This window comes from Temnothorax americanus, unplaced genomic scaffold (genome assembly GCF_048541705.1).
Source record: "Temnothorax americanus isolate GAGA-0224 unplaced genomic scaffold, ASM4854170v1 Scaffold49, whole genome shotgun sequence".
Taxonomy (NCBI): Eukaryota; Metazoa; Arthropoda; class Insecta; order Hymenoptera; family Formicidae; genus Temnothorax; species Temnothorax americanus.
In genome coordinates, this window is record NW_027509646.1 from 718,102 (window position 1) to 744,369 (window position 26,268).

A 26,268-nucleotide genomic window follows, 5' to 3' on the forward strand; every position below is an offset into this window, starting at 1 on the left:
AAAGCTTTAATTTCGCGCGGATATGATGTATACGATATAGCGCAAACGGCGACACGTACCGTAATAGGTACCTAAAAAACACGAACTTACTTCATAAAGAGCTTTAATTTTTTTTACAAGATAATTTAGGAGAATACTTTTTTGGAGAGATATGCATGATCATTTGTTCGCGTGAGCGCGTCACAAACGTACGGGAAACGCGTGGCGAAAATTAAGGTCAGTGGTTTTAAGATACCCCGCGCGTGCTAGGTGCTAGGGGGACAAGATCTCTCGTGCTCGATTCCTTCGTTAATCCTCATTATTCTTCGTTAACCTTGCTCTTGTTCCTCGTTAATCTCCGTTAATCCCCGGCGGAGCTATCGCCGACTCCACTCGTCGGGAACAGGCGAGGCAATGAAACTGATAATATTCTTGATTCACTTCGCGCGACCCTTTCGCGCCACATTCTAGCACTCTAATCTGGCAAAACAAATAACTAGTTGACTCGAGCTTGCGTTTGCAGATGCAACCAGGAGACGTCAGTTGCGGCGGCGATGAGACACGAACGACGAGACAACGACGTTAAGGTGCGATCGCCTGGAATGAAGCATTGAGATAAAGACCCGCACGCGCATTACCGATGAGCGCCCGAAGTTTATGACGAGATCTCGCCGGTTGCAGACCGCGAGCTCGGAACTCGAATTTGCGATAAATAAGGCAAATGGTGTACCGCGCTCTCCGCGAAATATCGGCACCTCTCGTTGCAGCTGTCGTCCTCGTATCGAATCGGATGTCGAGCACACAAAGCCCCGCGGGTTTCCGCGACAAACCGCGATCTGTCCGTTTAATCGGACTCCGTTGAACCCGCGGGAAACGCGAGCGTCGATCGACTGAGAAACGTACACGGTACACGGACACTTTGCGAGATCTCCAATCGAGCGCCGATTCCGCGTCGTACGTTTCAATGCGTAATTATCACGGATTATTCTCGTGAGTGGAGTCGCGTTCCGATCCCGGTGTCGATCGACGCGGAATGCGACGCCCGTTGCCTCGAGAGCGGAAACGGAGCCGTCGTCGTAACAAATAATCGATCGCGGATTCTCGCCGTAGAATCGCGCCGACCAGTGCGTCGAGTGCCTACTTTCCAGAGTCGTATCTTCCGTCATGCGAACGGAAGTCGGTGGACGTGCGGCGACGAGCGTCGCGCGGGGCTTCTCGTCGGGCCTGTACCCGGTGACCCGGGTGAGCACGAGATGAAAGCGCGCGTCGCGTTCACATCGCGAGATGTCGTCGGGCTTGACTGGATGAAGGACGGGATGAGGATGGCCGGGCAAGTGTCCGCCGCGGCGATCGGCCGTGGCGGCGGCGGGTCGAGACGTCGTACGCTGATGCTGCTGGTCGCGATCGCGTGCTGCTGCTGGCTGCTGCTGATCGGCGAGTGCGCCGGGCAGAAGCCGATCAACCTCGGCGGCAGCAAGAAGCGCGACGTCTACATCGCCGGCTTCTTCCCGTACGGCAATCACGTGCCGGAGGGTCACATCGGCCGCGGCGTCATGCCCGCGGTGAAGCTCGCGGTGGAGCACATCAACGAGCACCCGACCATACTCAGGGACTATCGACTGCATATGTGGTGGAACGACACGGAGGTGAGTTCCCCCTGTAAGATACGCCAAAATCCCTGAACGCTAGTTAGCGCGAATCCCTATTCACTTTTTTCAGTAAGGTTACACCTGTTCCTCTCTCTAATGTTACGCTCTTTCCCCTTTCGTCTCTCTTTCTTCTTTCTTTTTCCAATTATCCTCCTTATACGTTGTTGAACGCAGTTTCTTTTTCATTATTATTTGATTACGGACCCGCCCAAGTCTTTTGCCGAGTCGTCGTTATCGCGCGAGGGTCGTTAAAGATTAATAAATTATTACCTTGCTTATAACTTTTTCCATCACTGCTCAAATATATATCTCGATCCAGAATTACTAATCGTTAAATAAATAATGATATTATTTCATTACTGTAATACTGATATGTAGTAATGTGAGGATAAGAGATACACACTGGCCATTAGAGATTCCAGATGTTTGGCTGCGCAGCTGAAATAACGTGTCCAATCAAAAATTGATAAATTATTAGCAGATTTGGATATATTTATATCTTCTTTCGTTATTCTCTCCAGATACATTTCTCAATCTTAATTAAATTGAAAACGATGATTGATCAGAATTGCTCAAGACTTTTCATTAAAATGTCAAGATTTTTATCCCTCATTTTTTTCTACTTTCTATTAAAATGCAAGGGATCAAATTTGATAACGTAAGGGAAAAAGTAGTATTATGAAATTCTATTTTATTTTAATAGCTTGGAAGCTTTCAATTTCGGTAAATGTATTTAATGAAACGTCAATTTGTAAACGATTCAATACCCTATAACGTAGCAAAGTAGAGAGATAAATGCGAGTTCTTAAATTTCATCTTGAGAGAAAATCTTTCTGGTAATATGGACTATATTATATAAAACTGCAATGAATATTTTTGCAGTTATTTTAAAAAATGATAGTGGATTTATGATGGATAGTGGATGAACTGTGTACAAAAGAATTAAAATCTTAAAGTTCTCTAATAACGCAGCTGTAAAATTGAGTTAAAATATCGGGACACCACTGAAATCTCTTCTTATACCTATAAAAATGTTATACCTACGTCTATAAAAATTATAAGTTTGTGAAAACGTACATCAATTGTCGGATGGTTGAATTTCTGTACTCTGCAAAAGAGTACGGAAGAAGTACTTCAAAAACGTATAACGTAGCAAAACGAATGAGATTTTTGCATGTCGGTAAGAAATTCTTTGAAAATACGTAACGTAACAATATCGGTCCAACTAATGTAGCTCCGAGGGACGGAAGACTTCTATTTGTATACATAAAATCCATATAACTCGTATATACAGATGATTATATGCTTGTTTGAGAGAACAAAATGTGACCCACCGGTGGATCCGCTTTCATGAGAAGAAAAACATGTCTCATCATTAGGTATACACAGCGTTGAACACATACAATAGGAAACCGATAAGGGATGGGAGCAGATTCAAAGTTTACGCAACGTCATTGTAGACTTATCGTTCACAATCGTATCCGCTAATAATATAGAAAAGATATCTGTTTCCACCGTTTCTTTCGATATCTCAGTTAACCGATCGTATATAATGTCACGTTTATGTATACCAGTCTTTTTATGTGACTCATCGATCTGTTCAATTCTATATTAACAATTCAGGATTCGAACATTTAGTAATAATAATACGCGAATCTGTTTAAGTTTTATCTAAAATTATTCTTATGTATATGCCTGTAGAAACTAGACAATGGAAATAGAATTGGACTCGAGCGCACGAAAATGCCGGTGCAATCTGAAATTTAGGTCAAGGAACAAATCAATTTTTATCGCTGGAAAACTTTTACAAAACGAAAGAGATAGAAAACGCATATACGTATTTATCGCAAAATATCAGATAAGAAATCTAATATTTGTAGACTGAAAAGCGAAGCAGTCTCGTGAGTCTCGTCGCGTCTCTGTTTTACACGGCGTGACGCGCGCAAAAGGGTAGCTCGGTGCTAGCGTTATTACATCCTGAAAAGTTATTTTGCTGTGTTATTATTATCACGCGGCATCGTCTCGACGTCAAGTGCATAAAAATAGCGCCAGGCCGTACGCGACCATACTCGCGCCATTATCGTCGAGCGCTACCTCGACTCCTCTTTTCTGGAAATTTCGCACCTCGGATTTTGCTATTAAAATTTTTCACAGAATAATACTGCGCACAATGGGAAATCTAATGAAATTCTTTACAATTATATTTTTAATGGTTAGTGGGTCAACACAAATGTTATTATCATTTTTTTTTCAAGTGTGCAAGAAATGGCCTCCATCGGACCATCGGTGGCGAACATGACACATCCGTTATGCTTTTATCTATTCTAATAATTAATAAAACTGAATCCGCATATTTGTGTTTTTTTAAATGGCAAACTGCCTGTGTGTGTGTGTGTAAACGGCTTATCTATTATTCAAACCGCTAATATTTTTGCAACAATAATTAATCGACTAATTCTTGATCTTTTGTTGTTTATTTGTTTATTTAAAACTGCGTTATTTAAAAGCAGCTGAACCAATTTTATCTGAAATTTTAACACCAGACGCGCGGCAATTATCTCTTCGTAGCGCTAAAGCTACGTAATAATATTTTCCAAACGTTAACGAGGTTTTTAAACATTAATCGATTAACAAATTTCTAAATTATTAAATATTTATTTTCGTTTATATATATATATAAAACGGCACTTGCACCGGTGAAAAATGGCCGTACGAAGTACGGGTAACTCGCTAGCTAGTTATTAATAAAACTTTTATTGATATTGATTTTTTCGTATGCGCCACCCTGTTACGTTATACATTTTCAAACACGCTCCGATTTGCTCGACGCATCGAGACTGAAACATAAAGTCGTTATTACGAATCACCATGTTACAGCCGCGCGAAAATGATCTCTGCTCTGAATAATGGTAATGGGGACAGATGCGGAATACGTTTTTTTTCCACTCTGCGAATCGAGGATTAAACTCATCGAAATTACAGCGCGGAGCAAAATTTGTCGCGCGAATTCGTGACGCATTTGGTTCTGCCGAGAATATTTGACGGGTGAACACATTGTCCCGAGAGGGAAAGAGAGAGAGAGAGAGAGAGAGAGAGAGAGAGAGAGAGAGAGAGAGAGAGAGAGAGAGAGAGAGAGAATTGGGGGAGTGAGGAGGGGAGGGTTGGGCTTTGCCTTTGCCAGCCATCGCCGATATTGCGCATCGGTCGATACATCCAGCCAGCAACCGCCACTTGTATCTCAATTTCCGCTGAATTAGTATAGCTATCGACGCGGGACGATTTATCGTGTTGTTTACCGCCGCGATCGCGCGACGGCAGCGATCGTCGCGCATTTCGTGGAATCTTCTTCGACCCGATCCCGCGCCCGGCCCGCGCCGCGGTTCGATTCCACCGCAAATGTAAACGATCGTCCGCGCCATGCATTTGTCCTACAAACGCAAACATCCCTCATCGCCATACGTCGCGAGCGCGTACATTTTTCAGACGCGGATCTCAAACATCGAGACAACAGTTTCGGTTTCCGATTTGCGCGTTGACCGTGCGTATACGCAGCCCTATATAGCCGCCTCTCGAGTCAAGGATACTCGACCGCGACTGTAACTTCGAGGGGGAAAACTTTACGTTTACCTTTCTCTCTAGCGTCTGGAACTATATGAGAGACACCCATGCGAACTCGTGGCTCGTGCGCGAGTCTCGCGGAATTAGGTCCCTTCACGACGTCTGCATCCGAAGGGGGTGGCGCGGATCTGCAAGCGCGCGCGGTCGCGCACGCTTTAAATTATGGATGGAAATTTATGCGAGCGCGCTATGGGTCGCTATGGGTCGCGCGATGCCTATGAAAAACAATGCGCGGGCGAGTCGTTGAGCGCGGAAACTGCGGGACGGTGTAAATCACAGCTTTCTCATTTGGAGAAACGGAAGGATTTGCGAGAGGCACTCGACGTAAGATATTTTCGGTACTTACCCTCTTTCATTTACAGCATCCGACCGCGAGGGAAGTGTGGAATTTTATTCCGTGCCAAAACGACGAGAGAGAGAGAGAGAGAAAGAAAGAGAGGGAGAGACGCTTATTACGCCTTTAACAAAAGTACGGAATGTTATTGTTGCACGCGCGATTCGAGCTATTTTGCTCTCTTATCGGCTCTCCCGCGAAATATGGCACTACTACATTTAGCGGAGACCTGTCGGAAATTTTCTACACGCGTGCTTTACACCTGAAGCGTCCACTGACCGGAAAGAAAGAATGCAATGAGATTATCTTGTTAAATATACTCGACGTACTTTCGATAAAGCGCGATATATATACATATATATATATATTTATATAGAGCGCTTCACGCTTTATCGAAAGTACGTCGAGTATATTTAACGAGATAATCTCATTACATTCTTTCTTATATATATATAAAAGGTTGAAAATTCGAGGCGAACTCAAGAGTCTAGGAAACGTCCGGTAAAAGTCAAGAAAATATCCGAAATATGAGATGTTCAAACGAAAAACGGTTTAAATCGCAAAAATCGCAAAAAATATTAGACGCGATATTACGAGACTTGTCATTTTTAATCATGATTTTCACGGTTCATGTTTGCGTCAAGATGAAGAGTGATGATTTCTTATATCGAAAATCCTCTTTGATATTTGCAGAATCAACAAGTGTTTGTTGGTTTACAGCCAAAAAATAGAGAAGGGAATAGATGCCAAATCAGTGGGAAGGGGTGAATATTGTTGTATAATGTCGACGTCATCTTAATTAGCGGAAGATCAACTCGGAAGCTTGCGTGGGATAAAAATTGTGATATTAATAAATCTAGAGTAATTTAGTTGCGCAACACTCTTCGATTTTATTTACTTCGAGGAGGAAGCACAGAGAGAACTTTAACTATTCATATACCATAATGGTTTTTTTTAATAATAAAAATAGGAAAAGTATTTTAAATATTCCGTCGAAGGAAAAACTTTGTTTTCGAAAGTTGAATTTTTGCAGAAATAAGTTTAATGCGAGTGGATACAAGCGCTTTGTGCGTTGTAGCTGAAATAACAGTTAAAGCAACCAGAAATGATCTTTGAGCAACGAGTTATCTCGGTGACGGACGATCATTGGGACTGACGTCGCATATTCCGTTTGAGTCACGGTGTCTACATGCTCCTGTGATATCAGTACCGCATTTCGAGTGTTCTTTTTCACGTGGAAATTGATTCCAACGTATCGCTATACGTTCTCTTTGCGCTCACCGTGGATGACCCCGTTCCGAAGACAAGATGTAAAAGGATATAATTGTACAGATGAAAATAGAAATTCTAACTGGACAAAAACGGAACGAGTCCGCACCTCGCGCACGAAGCGCTGAATCTATTATAAGCCCTCTGAGATTTTCACAAAATCAATCAAGATTATATTTTCAAAATAGAAACTGCGATTCTCTCGCGCAAACAACATTTTCTGAATTACTCCAGTTGATGTTCCGCCATTATCTCTCCCCCATGCATTTTCCGTCCTCATAATTCCCTCGCAAGCTACTTATTATCTCGCGTTAATTCTTTATTTAAAAAATTCATAAAGGTGAGAGCGTGACTATTTTTTCTCTTCAAAATTTTTTTTAAATTACGTCCACATTTATCGCTGTCTAGAGGATTCCGTCTTGCGTTTATTGCATGTCCTCTTATTCTATTTTGCATCGATTTCCAATACGCTGGTTATCACGGAGCAGAGATAAAAATCCGTCTTTGAAAATTACGTTACAAGAGAGAATCGTGCTACTCGAGGAAGAACTCCAAGTTCATTAGTCGCCGTTTAACGATCACCATAATACCAGAGAAAAGAAGCCGGTAGGAAGAATGGATCCGAGCTTATTTCAAATGTGCTATGAAAACGAGGAGAGGCATCGTTTCATCGACCTCGAACGAGGGTCGCCGCATTGTCGTGGCAAATGGCAAAGAATAATCCACCATTACGAAAGAAAAGGTGGCATCTCTATATACGCTTATAGATGTCTGTGGGGTTAAATCACGAAAGCGATATCGATCCAACGAGGCGGCAGATATCTTAATTATGCGATTGCGTGTCACGGAACTCCCATGTAGAAAATTCGTCGCGTCGAAAAGCAGCAATTTCCTTCGCGCGAGAGAATGGGAAGAATTAATTTTAAACTGCATCGCGCCCGATTACACGGTTGAATTAATAAAATCCGATGCGCATCGATCGGCGCGAGCAAAAAAAGGCAGCTCGCAGTGAAAATAATACGAAAATAGCCAGACGCGTCTACACGCGTGTTCGCCGTATAACTGATGCTGGTAGCGTACTTGAAAATACCACGTGGCTCTCGGTCGCGCACCGATCGTACACGGTTCACAATATCCTTTCGGCAAGTAATCGGAAGCGATTAATCTTTCCCGTCTTCGTATACAAGCTGCTCCACTTTTTGTCGTCAGCTCAGCTTTCCTCCTGGGCTAACTTCGAGACTCTCATAATTCGATATGTCTGGAAGCTCAGCGATTTTCCGAGTGTGAGCGCGCCGTGTCGTAAATCGCGACACTATTCTCCGGGTTCAACGAACGAGAAATTATGTTAAAGAAAAAAATACCGCTGTTTTTTCATGGCTGTTTACCTTGTTCCATTGCGAGGAAAAGAGGATAATGCTGTATTACGTGGCTTGCACACAGATTAACGTTAAATATATATATATAACGCGAAAGTATAATGGAAACGAACATGGATAACATATCGCGTGTATTGCAGTGTAGTGCCGCCGTCGGGATGAAGGCGTTCTTCGACATGATGCACAATGGGCCGCACAAGGTGATACTCTTTGGTGGTGCTTGCACACAAGTCACGGATCCGATAGCGAAAGCCTCGAAACACTGGCGCCTTACGCAGGTAATGCGACGGTAAAACGTCGCGGTAAATATTCATGGCTTGCGGGAGACTGTCCTCCTTCTTGCTCTTCTGCTTATTTGCATACTCTGCACACGCAGACACGCCACGCACAGGGGGGAAAGAAAAAGAACAGAAACAAACACGAGGCTCGTAGGAGAGATGCGGTTATATGCCAATATTCGTTCTCTGCTTTTACTGTTGCAGCTCAGCTACGCGGACACCCATCCTATGTTTACAACCAATAGCTTCCCGAATTTCTTTAGGGTCGTGCCGTCGGAAAATGCCCTCAACGCACCGCGAGTGGCGTTGCTCCTGCACTTCAACTGGACCCGGGTCGGCACGATTTATCAGAACGAGCCCAGATATGCACTGGTAAAGCCAATCTTAATGCATCGAGAGAGTATTTGTTCAGTAATAAAACCGAATAAAAAGAAAAGAGAGAAAAAAGCAATTCATAAAATTTAAAACAATTTTCTATACCATGGTCTATTCGAAGTCCTTTGTTGCAAATGTAAAAGTTAAAATTAATAATTTTTATTCCGTCCGTACGGCAAATACACACTTTCTATACAATATAAGAGCACGGTGTATTATAAGAAAAAAACAGAAAATCTTTTGAAAAAAGGTCAAGCCTCTCTTCTTATATATTTTCCACGCGTTGGATACCATTAGGAAAGTGATTCAAACAGTGGTTCTCGACAGTTGGAAGCAATTGGAGAAATGAAAGGGTTAATTAATCCCGTCGCGAGAGCGCGTCGTTTTCCACGCGCGCTCGCGGGCGTGGGTGATGTATATGGCAGCAACTGTTCCATTTACATTATAAATAGAGATTTGCCGTCGCTAGCGGCCTGCTTGAACTAGCTAAATGCGCGAATGCGCTCGCGTTACGGCACGTGATAAGCATTCGGATTGAAAGCGGCAGTTCTCTCTCGCCCTCTCTCAAGGCGCGCACCTTCCCTGTGAATCGCGTTTCCAGGTGCATAATCGGTTGGTGGCCGATCTAGACGAGAGCAAAATAGAGCTCGTGGAGACGCAGAGCTTTGCCACAGAGGTGAGAACGGCGCTCGAGAAGCTCAAGGAAAGGGACGTGAGGATTCTCCTGGGAAATTTCAACGAGGTGTGGGCCAGGAAGATATTCTGCGAGGCTTACAGGTTCGGCTTATACGGCAGAAAGTATCAGTGGGTCATCATCGGGACTTACACCAGGGAGTGGTGGTTGAGCACGAACAGCGAGTGTGACCCTGCCGAGCTGTCCAAGGCTCTTCAAGGTGTCATCCTGACGGATCTGCTTCCGCTGACGACCGAGGAGCAGCACACCACATCCGGAATCGTGAGTGTACCGAACTGAAACTGTATACCGTTGGTTTTCGATTAAATCCGCGCGGATAGTTCCGGGAAATCGAATCTCGTTGAAGACGTCCAAGTTGGAAATTACTTGGCCTCTAAATTAGAATTGGTCGAAAGGTCGCGTTTCCCCGTTACACATGACATTAATGTAATTTAATCGTATTCGAGGTTTTCTTTCCTCGGTAGAAACGCGACGAAACGTTATTTCTTCTATCCCACGTGAATAGCTGAATACGATTCTGAAAGGATTACGGAAGAATCGGGATCCAGATTGGCTGAAGAATCCGTAGATGGAGTAGAATAGCGCTTCGAGTGTCGTATCTGTGCATATTTGCTCGAGTGCATTTCTGATCGAATATATCGAGTCTCCAAAAATTGCGTTTAATCGCGCCTCGGAGCGATCGCGAGCGGTTCAAATGGAAACGACGTATATACGATGCGACTCTTTGAGATTCGTCACAGGCGAGGGCACACGCCTGTTGCGTCTCCATGCATTCGGTTTGATGCGTTTCACCCCCAGACCCCGGACCAGTACGAGGAGGAGTACAATTCGAGACGGGGCGGCGAATACTCCAGGTTCCACGGATACACGTACGACGGCATCTGGACGGTCGCGCTGGCTGTAAAACACGTCGCGCGCAGGATACGACACATCCATCGTAACCAAACTATATCCGACTTTCGGTACAGGGATGCATTGTGGGAGAGGCTCTTCCTCGAGGCCCTCAGGAATACAAGCTTCGACGGCGTCACGGTAAGCTTGGCCCGTCTCGCAATTTCGCCCCGCAACGACGCCTCTTGTCCCTTGTGCGCCGAACACAAACCTAATAATGCAGTCATTCGACATAAAATCCTCAGTGCTAAAAACGAACGCCGTTATAAAGAGCTGTATAGTTTTCTGTGGAGATCATCTTGGATAAACAAGTTTAGATTACATTTTCCGCTCCTACTTATCGGTGATAAATGCTTTGAAACAATCTTTAAAAAGGTTTTGCAATTCTAATCCGTGTATTTACTTAATGTTTTATTTTTGTTGTGTACTTAAATGATAAACGGAAAATTCGCGGGAGAGAAGGAAACTCTGTTGTACCAAGTATTCTCTTTCAGAAAATTATGATCTTACAGTACTTTTCGTTGACGCCATCAGTTGCTAACGAGTTTCTGAAAGATATCTAAAAAGTTAGGTAACTACAATACTTTTTAATGTTTCGTAAATTTCTCTAATATCTTTCTTGATATCAAACTTTTGAGTTCAAAGAACACACTCTGAAAATATACTACAAATATTTAATTTTTCATTTTTAAGTAGGTATTTCGTATTGCTTTTCTGAAAATATTGTATATCGCTCGTTATATTTAATTTACCATGAAAATTGTGGATGAGAATAATAAAATTTTAATTTTTTACAGCAATTCCATCCACGTGATTACTTTTGATTAGAATAAAGTATGTGCATTTATGATATATTTTTTAAAATAATTGTTCCAATAAATTTTCTAAACGTTTTAAAAGTTGTGACGTTTTGTGTGTCGTGAAAGAAAAAGAATTTTGCTGAGATTATCACCTTTCGCTCTAGTCCTTCTAACGATAATTTCCGTAGCTCAAAGCAAAATATTTCCCTTTCCGCGCTCGATTGATTCGCGTCTACTTGCCTGACTCCAATTCGCCAAGTTGTTATTTGTGTCGAGGAGGGCATTGAGATATCCATTGTTGCCGTGAGACTGCCCCCGGGTATCGCGGAGCCGGGAGGAACTCACTTAAAAAGACGAGGGAGAGTAAAGGAGAAGAAGACGTTTATAAAGAAAGGCGAAGATTGGAGAGCGGAATCTTTATATACGTTCTCTCATTAGACGAGCGACAACCCTTGCTTTCGATCGTCGAGCGCGTGAGCTCGACGACGACGACGAGTTGCTCGGCACTTTGTATACCTGTCGTGGACAGAGAGACGCGGAGGAACACAGGGGCCGCGTTTTTCAGTAATCAACATTTGTACTGGGCGCGCGTGTTACACTTGACCGTCTTTTTGCCCGACTCCGAGTGTCTTCAAGCGCAGGCATCACTTTTCTATAACGCGTGCCTAACCGCACGAGCGTTACCGAGGCGAAATTAATGAGTTGAACTTTTTTTTCCCATTCCATTTTCATCTTTTTTTCCCTTTTTATTTCTCTTTTCTTTCATTCAAATATATACCCGTGACGCAGTGCTTTGCAACGCCACGGTTGAGCGCGTTTTAGCAAAAAGGGACGCATACGTGTATGTATGGTAGCAATAACAGAGCGGGAGAATGGGACCGATCGGCGGTGAACCGAATTGAAATTAAAACGAAATCAAAAACATGACAAACCGCCAGGCGAGTTAGCGAGGCAAATTGGCATGAGTTGATAGCGAGTTGAATCGGTGTGTGTGTGTGTGTGAGAGCGGGCTTTTATTTTAAAATCCCGAAATCCGATTCACGATCCCGATCGCCTGTGGTAACCGTCCTGTATAATAACGCGACAAAGGATGTGAGAAATATAAAATTTTGCAGGGACCGGTCCGCTTCTATGACAATGAGAGGAAAGCGTACATTCTTCTAAAACAATTCCTGGGTAAGTTATTTCTTGATATTGGCGCGCGCGCGAGAGAGAGAATTTTGTATTTAGAATTAAACAGATAGATCAAAGTACCTATTTCGAAATAAATTTCAGAGTACTGGCTTGTAGTACAGCAACTAATAAAGGAATTCAATTAAAAACTATGTCGTGCGGAACGCGCAGATTGCAACTTTAATTTAACACAAGAATTTTTAAATTGCATGAATAAAATATATTTGCGCCAGTTTTAGTTAGTTATTATTTTGTTTTTTTGCTCGATATTGAAAATCGGTTATGCTTAACGCAAAATAGGAATGTTGTCTTATCGGCGCGTGCGCGTTCTCGGTTGAATGTGAACTCATCCTTTTAGACGGTCGCGAGGTAAACATAGGCGAATATGATAGCATAACTGGCATTCTGGATCTGACCAGAAGAGAGGCCTCGTTGTGGAACGGCAAACCGCCGCCGAAAGACAGGACGGTTCGCATCATCGAGCACTCCACCGTGGATATCACGCTGTACGCGGTGCTAGCCTCGGCCGCTAGTGTCGGTATCGTCTTGGCATCCATTTTTCTCGCCATCAATATCAGATACAGAAATCAAAGGTGACGGCTCCGCCGTAATACGTAACAGTTATAGAACCACGCGCGTAACACGGTTCCTCCATTTGGCTCTCAGCTTACTTTCCCCAGCCCCGGGGAGCGAACGTGCGCGGCTCACGCGCGAAACTCAATATTGCAGATACATCAAAATGTCATCGCCCCACCTGAACAACCTCATCATCATCGGTTGCATGCTGACCTACAGCAGCGTTATCTTCCTCGGACTCGACTCACAATTATCGAGCGTAGCGGCGTTTCCGTATATCTGTACGGCCCGAGCGTGGCTGTTGATGGCTGGTTTCTCGTTGGCCTTCGGCTCCATGTTCTCGAAGACGTGGCGCGTACATTCCATATTCACCGACGTGAAGCTCAACAAAAAGGTATAACTCGTTAACGACCGTAACGGCGCGGGCGGGGCGACCCTTCGTGCGTTCAACGTTAACGTTAACGAGTCCGTATCGTGATTCAGGTGATAAAAGATTATCAATTGTTCATGGTCGTTGGAATATTGTTGGCTGTCGATCTAACGATCATGACAACGTGGCAAGTGGCTGATCCGTTTTATCGGGCGATAAAACAAATGGAGCCCTATGTGAGTACAAAAATATACAAAGGTTTATACATCTATATGTCAATAATATACGCTTATAAATTTTGGTATTCCTCTATCATCTATCATAATTTGCGAAGCAAACTCGCGTTAATGCTCGTTAATACGCGAATTGCCTCTCGATTGCAGCATCACCCTTCCAGCGAGGATATAATAATCATCCCGGAAAACGAGTATTGTCAGAGCAATCAAATGAATATTTATCTGTTTTGCATATATGCATACAAAGGCCTTTTAATGGTAAGTTAAGCTGAATCGCGCTAAGCGCCTCAGCGGATAAAATGGCATATACGATATACACTCACCTGACCGGCTTTCAGATATTCGGTGCCTTTCTGGCATGGGAAACGCGGCACGTTAGTATACCGGCATTAAATGACAGTAAATACGTAGGGATGAGCGTGTACAACGTTGTTATAATGTGCGTCACCGGTGCAGCTATAAGCTTCGTGCTGACTGACAAACAAGACGCCATGTTTATAATGTTGGCGGTGTTCATTATATTTTGTAGTACAGCCACTCTTTGTCTGGTTTTTATTCCTAAGGTACGTTTGTGTATCTTACTCGACGTTTTGCATTTTAAATTGGCTGACCTTCGATCGTAGACGTTCGAAGAGATTACTTAATTGAGTGCTTTCCGTTTAGCATTTTCCGAACGGAAACTTTGTCAAACGGATTTAATTTTAAATCGGCAAAGTCTCACGAAAGTTCTCGTTCATTTAAGCACGATACTATTGATTTGTTTGATACTATCTATTCGCCGCGTGTTCAATCCTCAGCAATCTTCTTATTACAGATCACAGTACGGGATCTTTGTAGAGCTTTCTTTCAGAGTCTCGGAATTCTCAGTCGATATACTTATTTAAAGAAACTTTTCAATCACATCTGTGGCGTCAATCTTTTTTGGGGAAATTTATATTATTAGAGAAAAAAATATTTATTAAAATATATTCGCTGTCTATATATATATATATACATTTCATATAGTCTTTTATACTTATATCATTTTTTTCTGTTATAATTTTATGTTAATTTTACTTATGTTAATAATGCAATATTGTTTTAGTTAACGTTTCAAACACATTTCATGTTTTCTTTACGTGTATGTTTTTAAAGGACCTCTACCCTAGAACAATAATGTCCATTCTATTCTCGGGATGAGAGACTGGCAGAGTCAAGTAAGTCTTTTGGGATTTTCAGGTAATAGAGTTACGCAGAAATCCACAAGGGGCGATAAATAAGCGGACCAGGGCGACTCTGAGGCCGATGTTGAAAATACGAAGGGACTCGACAGTCAGCGAGCTCGACGAGCGCTTGAAAGAGGCGAAGCTGACGAATAAAAAATTCCGGAAGCAATTGTTGCAAAAAGATTCCGAGCTTCAGGTAAGTTTTTCCGTTTCATCAAACTTCTAAACGGCATTATAGCAAGAATTACTTCGCCGGTGCGGTGTTACAAACTTGCTACGTTACGCAGTGTCCTATATATACGTCGCAGAACCTACCTTTATTTTTTCAGGTTCTGCGACAAATCTGAAAATCTGGAATTGGTTTTTAACGTTCAGCAGTAAAATTAAGCTTTATTGAGAAAACTAAATCTTAGATAAGAATTTAAAAAAAAAATAAAAAATCATAATATATTTTATATAATTATTTACCTTATTTTATGTTTATTTCTGTCTAACAACTAATTTCGCTAAAACGTTTTTCTTGACGAAATATATGCTGTTTAATAAAACACTCATCCGTGCACTGAATTAATTTAAAAGAGGTTGATAGCGATCTTCGATTAACGGAAAAGCGAACGACGCACCATCCATCCTTAATTCGGTTATATATAAATAATCACGGCGTCATTGCTTCGTGCAGTTCGACTTCCGAGAATAACAATCTAAAATTATTCCGACGGGTTTCCAGTACACTCGCACGTTTAAGTAATATTGTACTTAATCTAGAAATGTTGCGTTCACATCGTGCTCGTGCGTGGCGGCTAGAGGAAGTTATTTTCATTATCTTGCATATTACTTCAGGGGTTTTTAAGGAGAATGGGCGAGGAAGTTGAGAGCGAAATGCAAGAGACGGTCGACACGTTGCCGGTCCCAAAGCCAGAAGAGGCCGTTAAAAGGGAAGGTAAATATTCCATTTAATGTCTTTTAAAAGATATTTTGATATTTGTCGAATAAAATTAAAAATAGTTTTGAAGTAGTGTCATTATATTAATTGGAATGTATATTAACTTTACTACATTTTCCTCACACGGAAGACAACTCTTCAAAAACTTTTTTTTTAAATATTCCGGTCTACAAATTTTATATAAAACGAGAGTGATGGATAAATTACAAACTCTGCGCCAAGTTGCAATCTATGCAGAACGATGGATAACATTAAATCACCGTATTAATAATTTTGATTTATTTATTTGACAGGACCATCGATAACCACAGAGACGACCGATGTTTCAATGTCCATGTGCAGCTTGAACTCGTCGACCGTTTCGCAGCCGGAGGGTGATTACGTCAACGTGGATCAAGTAGCAAAGTACGTATAATCACGTTTGATATTAAACTCCGCCTTCAGATCTAAACCCTTTAACGGAACATAGTTAAATTGACCATTGTGTATAGATGAATTACGTATAGATGAATTATTTTTGACAAAAGTAATTAATCGATTCGTTTGACGATTGACAATTCAATGGTAATTCCATAAGACGATATATAAAATAGAAACTTAACAAAATTCAGAAAAGTGTTCAGGAACGTATTTTTCAAACAATTTTAGGCCGTTAAAATTACTTGTGATTTATCCATCTTTTTTTAATGTCTTTCCAAAAGTTAGGGGAAAAGATTTAAACAATTATTTTAAATATTATACAATTATACGGTAATCCGTCCACCCTACTGACCACGATCCAAAAGTCTCCGGCGCACCCGATTCGCCGTCCATTCTCAGGATAGTCGCGTGGTGCTTTTTCTAGGAAAAGGGCATCCCTTTCGAAGGCCACGTCAATCATCATCGACAACGAAAGAGTGGCTGTAACGAGCCAGGCGGTCGAGGAGAGTTCCTCTCCGGGCGCTGTGGCGGCGTTGGACGCAATGCCGCCGTCGTTAATAACGACAACGACGACAACGGCGATAACGACAACGACGATGACGCATATGAGGCATACGTGCGGCGCGGACGCGTTGCGGCGCAAGAGCGTCCCCGACGAGGCGGTCAAGGACGGCGAGCCGTTACCGAAGCGTCACAGGAGCCCGGAGCCGCTGCCAAACAAAGCCACGACCACGCGCTACGGTTTCGTGCCGCCGGTCGTTGAGGAAAGCGACTCCGTGATCTTGGAGGAGACCGAGATCGCGAGACACGTGTGCCGCGTGAGGAGAAGGAGCAAGGACGAGCGCAGAGCGAAGCTGTCGACGCCGCCGCCGACCAAGAACGTCTCCTTCGGCGAGCTCCACGAGCAGAGCTACATCGAGCACGCGATGCCGTTTTCATTGCAATACGTGCCGAATCATCGACACGCCGGTAAGAATCGGCACTTCCGAGTTCTTTTTCGCGGTTGACAATTAGTATGACACGCGTATAAGTGAAAAATTCGTGTTACAGAAAATGATTTTTATATATATGTACGTTTAGTCGTTACCACGCGTGTTGCGAACCGCCTTTCAAAAGTATCAATTTTTAAACTCTGCAAAAATACATGTGCAAGTGTTAAAAAGCATCAAATCAAAATCATCATTACATCGTGTAAAAAAAGAAAGAATTATTTTAAGTGTTTCGATTTACGTTCATTGAGTCTTCTTTATTTATTGAGTACTATTTATTCTACACACAAGTCCTGATGTATGCCGGGCTAACTATTGTTACATGAAACGGCGCGAGGTCAGTCGGCATTATAGCATCCGAGATTTGACTTGTTTGCCTAGATTTCTTAGGTATATCTTTAGACATTATGCGCGGACGCGATACGATACGTCAGGTGTTTTGTCGACAGGGAAGTACGACGAGTCGATGTCGACGATAATCCAGCGTTCCATGTCGGAACGCACGCGGGAGAAGTGCCTGCGGCTGCACATCGGTGGCGGTCACCCCATAGTCGAGTGCTCGCACCGCGTCGCGCGCCGCATGTGCCGTCACGCGGGCTCGAAGCTGCGCCATCAGGCACGGTTGGAGTACGTGCAGAGCACCCCGAATGTGGCGACGATGCACAACGGCAAGCACGTCGCGGCGAACGCACGCGATGGAAGCGGCGACGTGAACGGTACCCGTCTCTCGGTTCTCTTGATTACGCGTCCGTACAGCAACGGAAATTTGCGGAATACTAAACGGCCGGAGAACGAAACACGTCCCGAGACGGAAAGAAGAGTATATTTGTTAACAATTAGAAACCCTAATGATTTAGCAAATCTGTAGCCGTATACGGACGGTCCGTTTTTCATAATAATTAAGTCTCGAGAGTGCATAAAGTTATCGGCATCTTAATGAGATACCGCAGATTTCTTGCTGTGCATAAATAGTGTTGCATTTACGCCAAAACTAAATATACAAAAAATTGATGGTTTGAGGTTTTCCTACGATTAAGATGACGAGAAAAATCTTTAAGACTTCAAATCAGTATAATGGAAAATAATAAAGCCAGAGAAAGAGAGAGAAATTATGCTTGGATACACATTACATCACCTTATTACCTTGTTTGATATTGATTTCGTGATTAAACACTAAATTTAACTGTTGCGTTCGAATCCATATATCAATATATCATACTCAGCAGCTATCGTATCTCGTGAGGTAAATTGTATTTACTTACGTTGAAGTAGTAACAAACAAACGTTTAATAACGAAGTCGACGTCAGCCAACAAATTAACAAGGTATATAAAATGTCCGAATAGCAGTATAATTACGCGCAGCGAAGTTATCGATATCTCCGGCTAATTGAATGCATCGGATAATTGCCTGCCCGAGTCTCGGGAAATATTCATATCTTCATTATTCGAGTACGTCAAGGGAACAACGCGGCAATACACGCGAAGCTACGTATACGTGAGAGGTCTGTTCGGACATTGTGTTTAAATAATGTGTTTCAAACGTTTGCCTTCGAGAGTGAAGGATGTAACGTCAAGCGTGCTAGATTTTGGCGCGGATGCAACGTATAGTAGACGGTGCGTTATAGAGCCACGAATGTCGTTGAGACAGTCCTCGACCTCGGTGTCCTCGCTTGCAGGTGGTTCCTCGGTGAACGTGTCGAAGATGTACAGCGCCGTATCGGACGGTGAACTGCTGGATCTGACGATTCTGCCGATCTTTCAGAAGCTCCTCACCGAGCGGCACAAGAGCACTGCCAGGCGGGGCTATCGCTCGAATATAGCTAGTTGCCCGAATATATCCATCAAGTGCGACATCGTCGAGTACCTCTAACGGCCAAGCCGGCGGCGACCTGACGCTTTCTCCTCACCGCGCCGGCACGCGCACACGCGAAATCACGTTTCTCTCGTCACGGACTCACCCCAGCACAGGGCGTGCTAGATCGGTTATCTAAGTTAATTGGTTAATCTCGCGTTTGCGAGCGTCTTTTAGATTGTTGCGCCCCCCGAGCGAGCGAGCGGCCGGCGACGTTATTCGCGATAACGGCATCGTTAAATCGAACGTATTTCAGACGGTTTTTACCACTCCGTTGATTTATTTATAAGAATGATGACGGACTTGAAATACCGCTACCGCGCCGCGTTAATTAATTATTCGTTCCGTCTCTCGCGTCCTCGCTCTACAGCAAGCACTCGATATATCACGGTAAAGCGCGGACGAGGACAAAAAAAGAAGGGTAACATAACGCTCTAGTAATAATGATGCTCGAATCTCGTATAACTCTCTTATCGAGATACGAGAGAAAGACAACGGTCGACGAATAAAGGTAAGACTTTTTCTATTAACACACGAGAGATATTTTCTAAAGACGACGATTATATTTAAGCGTAGGAACGTAGAAGGCGAAACGAGGGAGAAAATAAAGAAAAAAAATATTAAAAAAAAAAAAACAGAGAAAACGAATTCGGAGTTTAACGAAGTCTATCGCGAGCTCGAAGACTCAAAAAGCCACAGCGAGATCTCAATATCTGCTCGTCTCATCGTCGTTATTCGGTTCTAGACGTAAATGGAGTAAATGTACGGATTTGCGCGCGATATTATCGAGCACGCTTAGTTACTTGAACGTCAGTCAATAGATCCTGTATCTCATTAGTGGCGCAGCATGTTACGTGACATATAACAAACATTACGGTGAAGCAAACGAGGGAAAAACTTCGTACCTATCCATGATACAGCACACGCACTTTCGAGAGGATGATGTGACGGAGGTCGTCTATGCAATCGATATAGCGTATCGCTTTCGGGGGGGAGAGGGAAAAGAGGGTGGGAGGTAGACCCTAGCAGCGAACAAATATTGTTTAAATATTTCCTAGTGCGACCGAAAAATATTTTTGTGACGCGACTTTGAAACATATATTGAACTAGTTCTAGTTAACGCGGTTAATTAATTAACGGATATATACCTTCGAGATATTTACAAGACAAATTACAGGAAAACCAAAAAAAGAAAGATATTTGTTAGCCGCGGCAGATCGGAAACTAGATTTAACTGTTGACTGTTGTAATGATTTTCAACTTGTAAAGCATTTTCCGTTTGTGACGACGAGAATCCTGGAGAAAGAGGATTTATAAGCATCTCCGTCGGCTAACAAGTGTTTTTTAGAGAGCGAGAGAAAGAGAGAGAGAGAGAGAGAGAGAGAGAGAGAGAGAGAGAGAGAGAGAGAGAGAGAGAAAGTATGTATGTGTGTATATATAATCTGTAAGGATTGTTGAAACAAAGATATCGAGAGCATGTTAATTAGGAGTGTTTCCGTTCTCTCCTTCGAGCGCCCGTTTTCACGAGGCTCGCCAAATCTCAGGCCGGAAGGCGGTAGGAGCGGTATTTTACAAATATTAAAAGTAAGTTTTCCCTCGCGTACATTTCTAAAATAAATAACTATGTGTTTGTAAATATATGTTACGAAGTAATGTATATTCATTGAATATTTCCTATACACACAGAGAACACACATACACAGGCGCGACACGCACACACACGCACACACACGCACACGCACGCACACGCACGCACGCACGCACGCACGCATACAAACACACACACACACACACACACACACACACACACACACACACACACACACACACACACACACACACACACACACACACACACACACACACACACACACACACACACACACACACACACACACACACACACACACACACACACACACACACACACCACACACACACACACACCCCACACACACCACACACACACACACACACACACACACACACACACACACACACACACACACACACACACACACACACACACACACACACACACACACACACACACACACACACACACACACACCTAACTTGGCGCGTATAGCCAATCCTAGGGGGTAATTATGTGAACGTTCACCAAGTATATTTCGTTCTCCGCTAGGGTGCTGTGTTCAAAAATACCTCGAGGAGTATGGCGGAGCATATTAATAAAATGCCTTCGGGTATATCCCTAAAACTGATAATTATCGAATCGAATCGAATCGAATCGAATCAATGCATGCATTGTCAATTGCCCCATACCCTTTCGTTTTCTACGAGGAGTAGTAAAAGAAACGCGATTCCATTCTACGCGAATCGCACGACTAGGAAGATTCGATTCCTCGTGCGAGGAAATCGAATTGAACGTCTTTCCTGCTCTAAAACGGGGCGACTGTATCCGAATGCGGGTTGCGGGGGGAAAAATGTGCGGTTGAAAGGTAAAACGGACACACCAACGCTCCTTTATGCGAGTGAAATTGAGTTTTCGTTATTTCAACTTGCGAGTGAACTCATTAAAAGTAGAGCTCGCTGAGTATTTCCGTGAGAGATTCCTAAGTTTCCTAAGTTGCGAGAGTTTCAGACTGCGCGGCCTAAGTCGACGTAACTTGCGACGTGTATTCACGACCGAAGTTAACGGCGAGTCCAAGAAGAAAAAGGATAAGATCGCTTTTCTTTTTCTTTTTTCCTTCCTTTTTAGCGCAGTTAGTCGTTCTCGTGTAACAGTACCCCGTTTTACGGCACGAAGGCGGAAGTTCGTCGTGCGACTCGCGTTTAAATATAGAGACACAACGATTTCTCAAATTTCATCAAGGGCGACGTCGCGACTCTCAATAACGGTCTCGCGTCGTTTCGAAACATTTAACCGGCGGAAAACGACGCGCTAAACAAACGCGGTACAATATTCCGATTAGTTAAGGATAAATCTATTTCCGGTCGATACCGGTCGGTACGCATGCACTAAACACTCGACGCGTTTGTACTCGTATTCCTATACTGTTAGTTAGAGCATATATGATCTTAATATCCCGTAATAATTACGTAAGTCAGTGGTGTCGCCGGTAGGCAAGCCATGCCAAAAGTTTTTTACAAATTGTCGCGAGAACAAAAAAAAAGGAAACCCGACAGCAATATATCTATTAATGCGACTAATGTACGCGTGCGTGCAGCGAAGCCAAAGGTGATTAAGTGAGTGTGATAAGAGTGACGAAGCGTTCTGTATTCGAGATACATACGTCACTGTGACACACGGATGTATCTTTGCGAAAAATGGGCGAATTAAAAGTGATCGACTGGAATTCGTTCTGTAAAATTCGATTACCAGACTTTGAAACTGGAATATGTTGGCGCTGAAACTTCTTCGTATAGTTTCTTTTAGTTTCGATCTCTTCTCGCAAAGAAAAAAAGTTTCTTTCTTCCGATTCTCTCGATCGAATAATGTGATTCGAGCAGTTAAATTTTTAATTAGGACCGAAACGACAGTTAACGCATACGATTGAGCACGCGATTTCGGAAATTCTGTTCCCGCCGATTTCTTTTAATTGAAGGACTTCTTGTAGGAATACCTTTTAAGATTTTCTTATCAGCAAACATTACTTGCGAGATGTAAGAGGGGGAGGGGTGATACAATTAACATTTGTCGACATTGTTATCAACTTTTATATATATTATTACTATTTACATCTCTCTAACTGTACCTATATATATATATTTGCAAAAGACAATGCATGTATCGTCAATTATCACGCGTTCAAAATATCCATCGTACCTCCGTTTCGAAAAAACTCTGCAAAAAATAAGTAAATTCAAAGGGATTGTGGAGAGAGAAAGAGCTCATTCCCGTGTGAATGAAGTTAAGAACACAGTGTCGCAGGTCGCGTTCCCGTCCTTTTAGCTCGCCTATTTTTTGCAGTAGAGGAGTAAAATAGTTTACGAGTGCACTTACGAGACGATCGAGGCTCGTCGCAATGTGAGAGATCGATAGCATGCCGAATAAGGATTAAAATTCTTACAAGTTACGGGCACGTGTGATATCTTGTACTATCTAAAGTCTATCGAGGTAATTGCTGCGCAAGGCGAATCTTAATGTTCACCGCTGTCTACTCTCAATAAAGTGGCTGTCATTCAATAAATAATTAACTTTTAATTTAGAGACCGTGACGAAAAAAAATATAGGCAGTTATATATATTATATTAATATATATTATATAATTTATACATATATGTGTACATATTAATATATGAATACGCTATTTAAATTTGCCACATATAAATGTATTATTTGAGTGTTTCTCGACACTCTTCGCTATAAACAAATTTTTTTGCATATTAGGTAGCAATCAAAACGTAATTCCTGTTTTCAAATTAGAATACAACAGGTGACCACGATCCATCGTGAATAAACGAAACAGTAATTTAACACAATTCATTTTTTTGCATAGTTTTACAATGTAAAATAAAAAATTGAGACAACGGAAGATACATTGGTTTAGATTTTTTATACATACACGTGTATGCAAATGCGGATTAAAATATTTCTATTGAAATATCGCTTTATTGCAAAACTCGTTCGACAAGTAACATTCGTTTTTATTGTTTCTCGCAATGGCCATTTATTTATAATTATTGCTTTTTTGAGGCTTTATTCTCGGGAATTTCTGACAACAGCAAATCAATCTCGCCTTCCACGTAATCCAAAATTATTCGTTTTGCGTTTAATAAATAGTATTTTGAAAATAATCGATTCACGAGATAGACCTTATCGTGATATCATTACAAATAGCTTGTTAATTAATTGAGTGGACTAATCAATTCATTAACTGTTCATTGAAACTTAATTGCAGAGAATTAATAATCGCGCGAAAACTTTGTAATGATATAGCTTATCGTTCGCGTTTTATAAAATAGAATCGCATGAAAAATAGATTCGCGAAATTACGCGTTATCATATAAGTGCGCGAAATTATTATACGAATAGTTAAATGATCAATTCCAAAATATATAAAGTAAATATTGTTGCATAATGTAAACATTGTAGACCAATGTGAATAACGGATTTTGGTATACAGATAGCAAGGTAGAAGATTACATGATTTTATATAAGAATATCTTTATGTAAACAATGCCATACGTTTATAACATGTTTACTCCTAAATTTTTTTAGTTTCCATGGTACTAAAAGAGATTTTGGAAAGTCTAAATAATTAATCAGCATTATATATATATACATATTTACATGTATATATTTCTATCACTATATTACTTAAATCAAGCACAATATACTGGTAAGTACATTCAAGATGCATAAGATGTGGATGCCATAACCACTGCTAAAAAAAAAGGCACGGAATCGCACTGTGCGCATTGAACGTGTTAAAATGCACAACATGCCTTCTTTAAAAGAATTTCACGATCAAAAGTTTTAGTTTATTTATTAAAGTTTTAGATTACTGATGTATAATTGTGACAAGAAGGAGGGATTTTAGGTACGTACTGCCTACGCGTCGCGGAGTACCCTAGGCGTGCGCGCTCGCGCTCAATTGTACCACAAGCAAGTTCGGACAAGTTCAGAATTTCAATTGTTTCAATAATGAAGATTTTGGAAAAATTTAAACGCCATTTTGTTCGTCGTGAAAAGAGGAACAATTTTTCTCCAGTTTATTTTTTTATAGGATGTATAGTTTGATCGCTAGGGCACGTTAAACGAATAAATTGTTAATAACTTTTTATTGCATCGACTTACGAAAAAACTATTTACAGATTCTTGTTTTACGACCCAAAAAACATAAAAAAACATTAACTTAAGCCATCAACCTCGAAAAAAAGCTCAATCGACCTGGCGAATAGACTACAACGGGAGGACGAAATTTTATCCTGCCAAGGAATTTCAACGATATAAAAGAATTTTAAAATAAACATATTTTGTTCTTATAAGATTTTTAAAAATAAAACTCATCCGACCCCCGATCATTACAAAAATTTTTATATAGCCTTTTTGATAAAAAAAAGATTAGAAAGCCTCATCCAAATACATTTTCTTGTTGTTCACGTATACATTTTTTATTACGTGTATGATTATATGTATGTGTGATCTAAATATCATACTTAATAAATTAAACTTCCCCTAGTGTCAGCTAATCAGTCACATGTTTTACCGTTAGAGTTCTTCCAAAGTTGGTAAACCATCCTCTATATATAATTCACTTAAATTTATTTTATTGTCTTTTGGCCAATCTTTTGCGGAGCATTTAAACTCGACTATACGTTACGATCTGACTTTAGCGTCGCTCGAGCGTGCTCAGACATCTCGGTGCTTTCTCGATTGCCGCACGAGCTTCGCTCGTATTAGCTCGTACAATTGCGAACAAAAATGTAATTCCGCGAGCAATCGTTCCAAATTTTTCCCGGCTGATTTACCGCCATCGCGTTGAAGCCGAATGACATCGCGATTCCCACCCGAATATAATCCTTAAATAAGTTATAACGTGAATTAAAATCAAAGAAACACACACAGAGATAAAAATATTTTTTTAAATTATATTTTATCTTTGATTTTTTAATTCGCGTTGAAATGAAAAAAATCACTCACCGGCCGATGCGCAACAGCGGAGTTATAAGTTGTGACCCTGCGTTGATCTGTAACAGAAATATTTTTACATCAAAGCCGTGCAGTGCCCAAGATACGCGATACTTGTATCGTACGAGTAATGAATTAACGCGTCGAGTATAATGTAAGGGCGACGCACGTCGCGCTTGAGAAAGTGACAGAATCCGCCACAGGACAGCAAAATAATAAACGAATAACGCGCAAGTGCTCACCCCACGGTTGCTCCGCCGTCACCCGATGCCTCCCAGACCTCCTCCTCTTCTCCGTGGTCCTACTCCGGTGTCGCGTCTCTGTCGGCGCACTCACTCGAGTCACTCACGACTCACGACGCGGCGACGTTCGCGAGCGAAAATCCCAGCTGACGACTACGGTATAATACTTGCTGCACCGATACCAGCATCTCCACTGCAAAAAAACAATAATTATAAAACACTGAACTCTCTCATAGAACTGTCGAAAATAATTCTTAGAACCGCGGAAAACGGAAAGAATCGCAGTGTCATTAGCGCGACACTTCTCGCGAAACGTCGCGCTGCGCTGGACGCGGATAAAAATTGTTCGAAACTTGTTAATTGATGGGATCGCATTCGCGAGCGCGCGTACTCGCGTCGA

General features: G+C 42.0%; 1 protein-coding gene across 6 annotated transcripts in view; it reads left to right on the forward strand.

The window, feature by feature from the left end:
* The window catches only part of Gaba-b-r2 (gamma-aminobutyric acid type B receptor subunit 2), a 29,807-nt gene extending 8,872 nt beyond the window's left edge, over positions 1–20,935 (forward strand). For all 6 annotated transcript variants that reach the window (XM_077417253.1, XM_077417252.1, XM_077417250.1 and 3 more), the window contains 17 exons: positions 503–1,625; positions 8,366–8,503; positions 8,708–8,875; positions 9,480–9,833; positions 10,371–10,604; positions 12,379–12,439; positions 12,795–13,029; positions 13,166–13,406; positions 13,496–13,618; positions 13,766–13,876; positions 13,957–14,181; positions 14,837–15,019; positions 15,664–15,763; positions 16,060–16,171; positions 16,611–17,155; positions 17,625–17,891; positions 18,853–20,935. In XM_077417253.1, the coding sequence (XP_077273379.1) occupies positions 1,233–1,625; positions 8,366–8,503; positions 8,708–8,875; positions 9,480–9,833; positions 10,371–10,604; positions 12,379–12,439; positions 12,795–13,029; positions 13,166–13,406; positions 13,496–13,618; positions 13,766–13,876; positions 13,957–14,181; positions 14,837–15,019; positions 15,664–15,763; positions 16,060–16,171; positions 16,611–17,155; positions 17,625–17,891; positions 18,853–19,046 (3,684 nt within the window). In that variant the 5' untranslated portion in view covers positions 503–1,232 and the 3' untranslated portion in view covers positions 19,047–20,935. The remainder of the gene's footprint in view (positions 1–502; positions 1,626–8,365; positions 8,504–8,707; positions 8,876–9,479; positions 9,834–10,370; positions 10,605–12,378; positions 12,440–12,794; positions 13,030–13,165; positions 13,407–13,495; positions 13,619–13,765; positions 13,877–13,956; positions 14,182–14,836; positions 15,020–15,663; positions 15,764–16,059; positions 16,172–16,610; positions 17,156–17,624; positions 17,892–18,852) is intronic.
* The last annotated feature ends 5,333 nt before the right edge of the window (positions 20,936–26,268 follow it).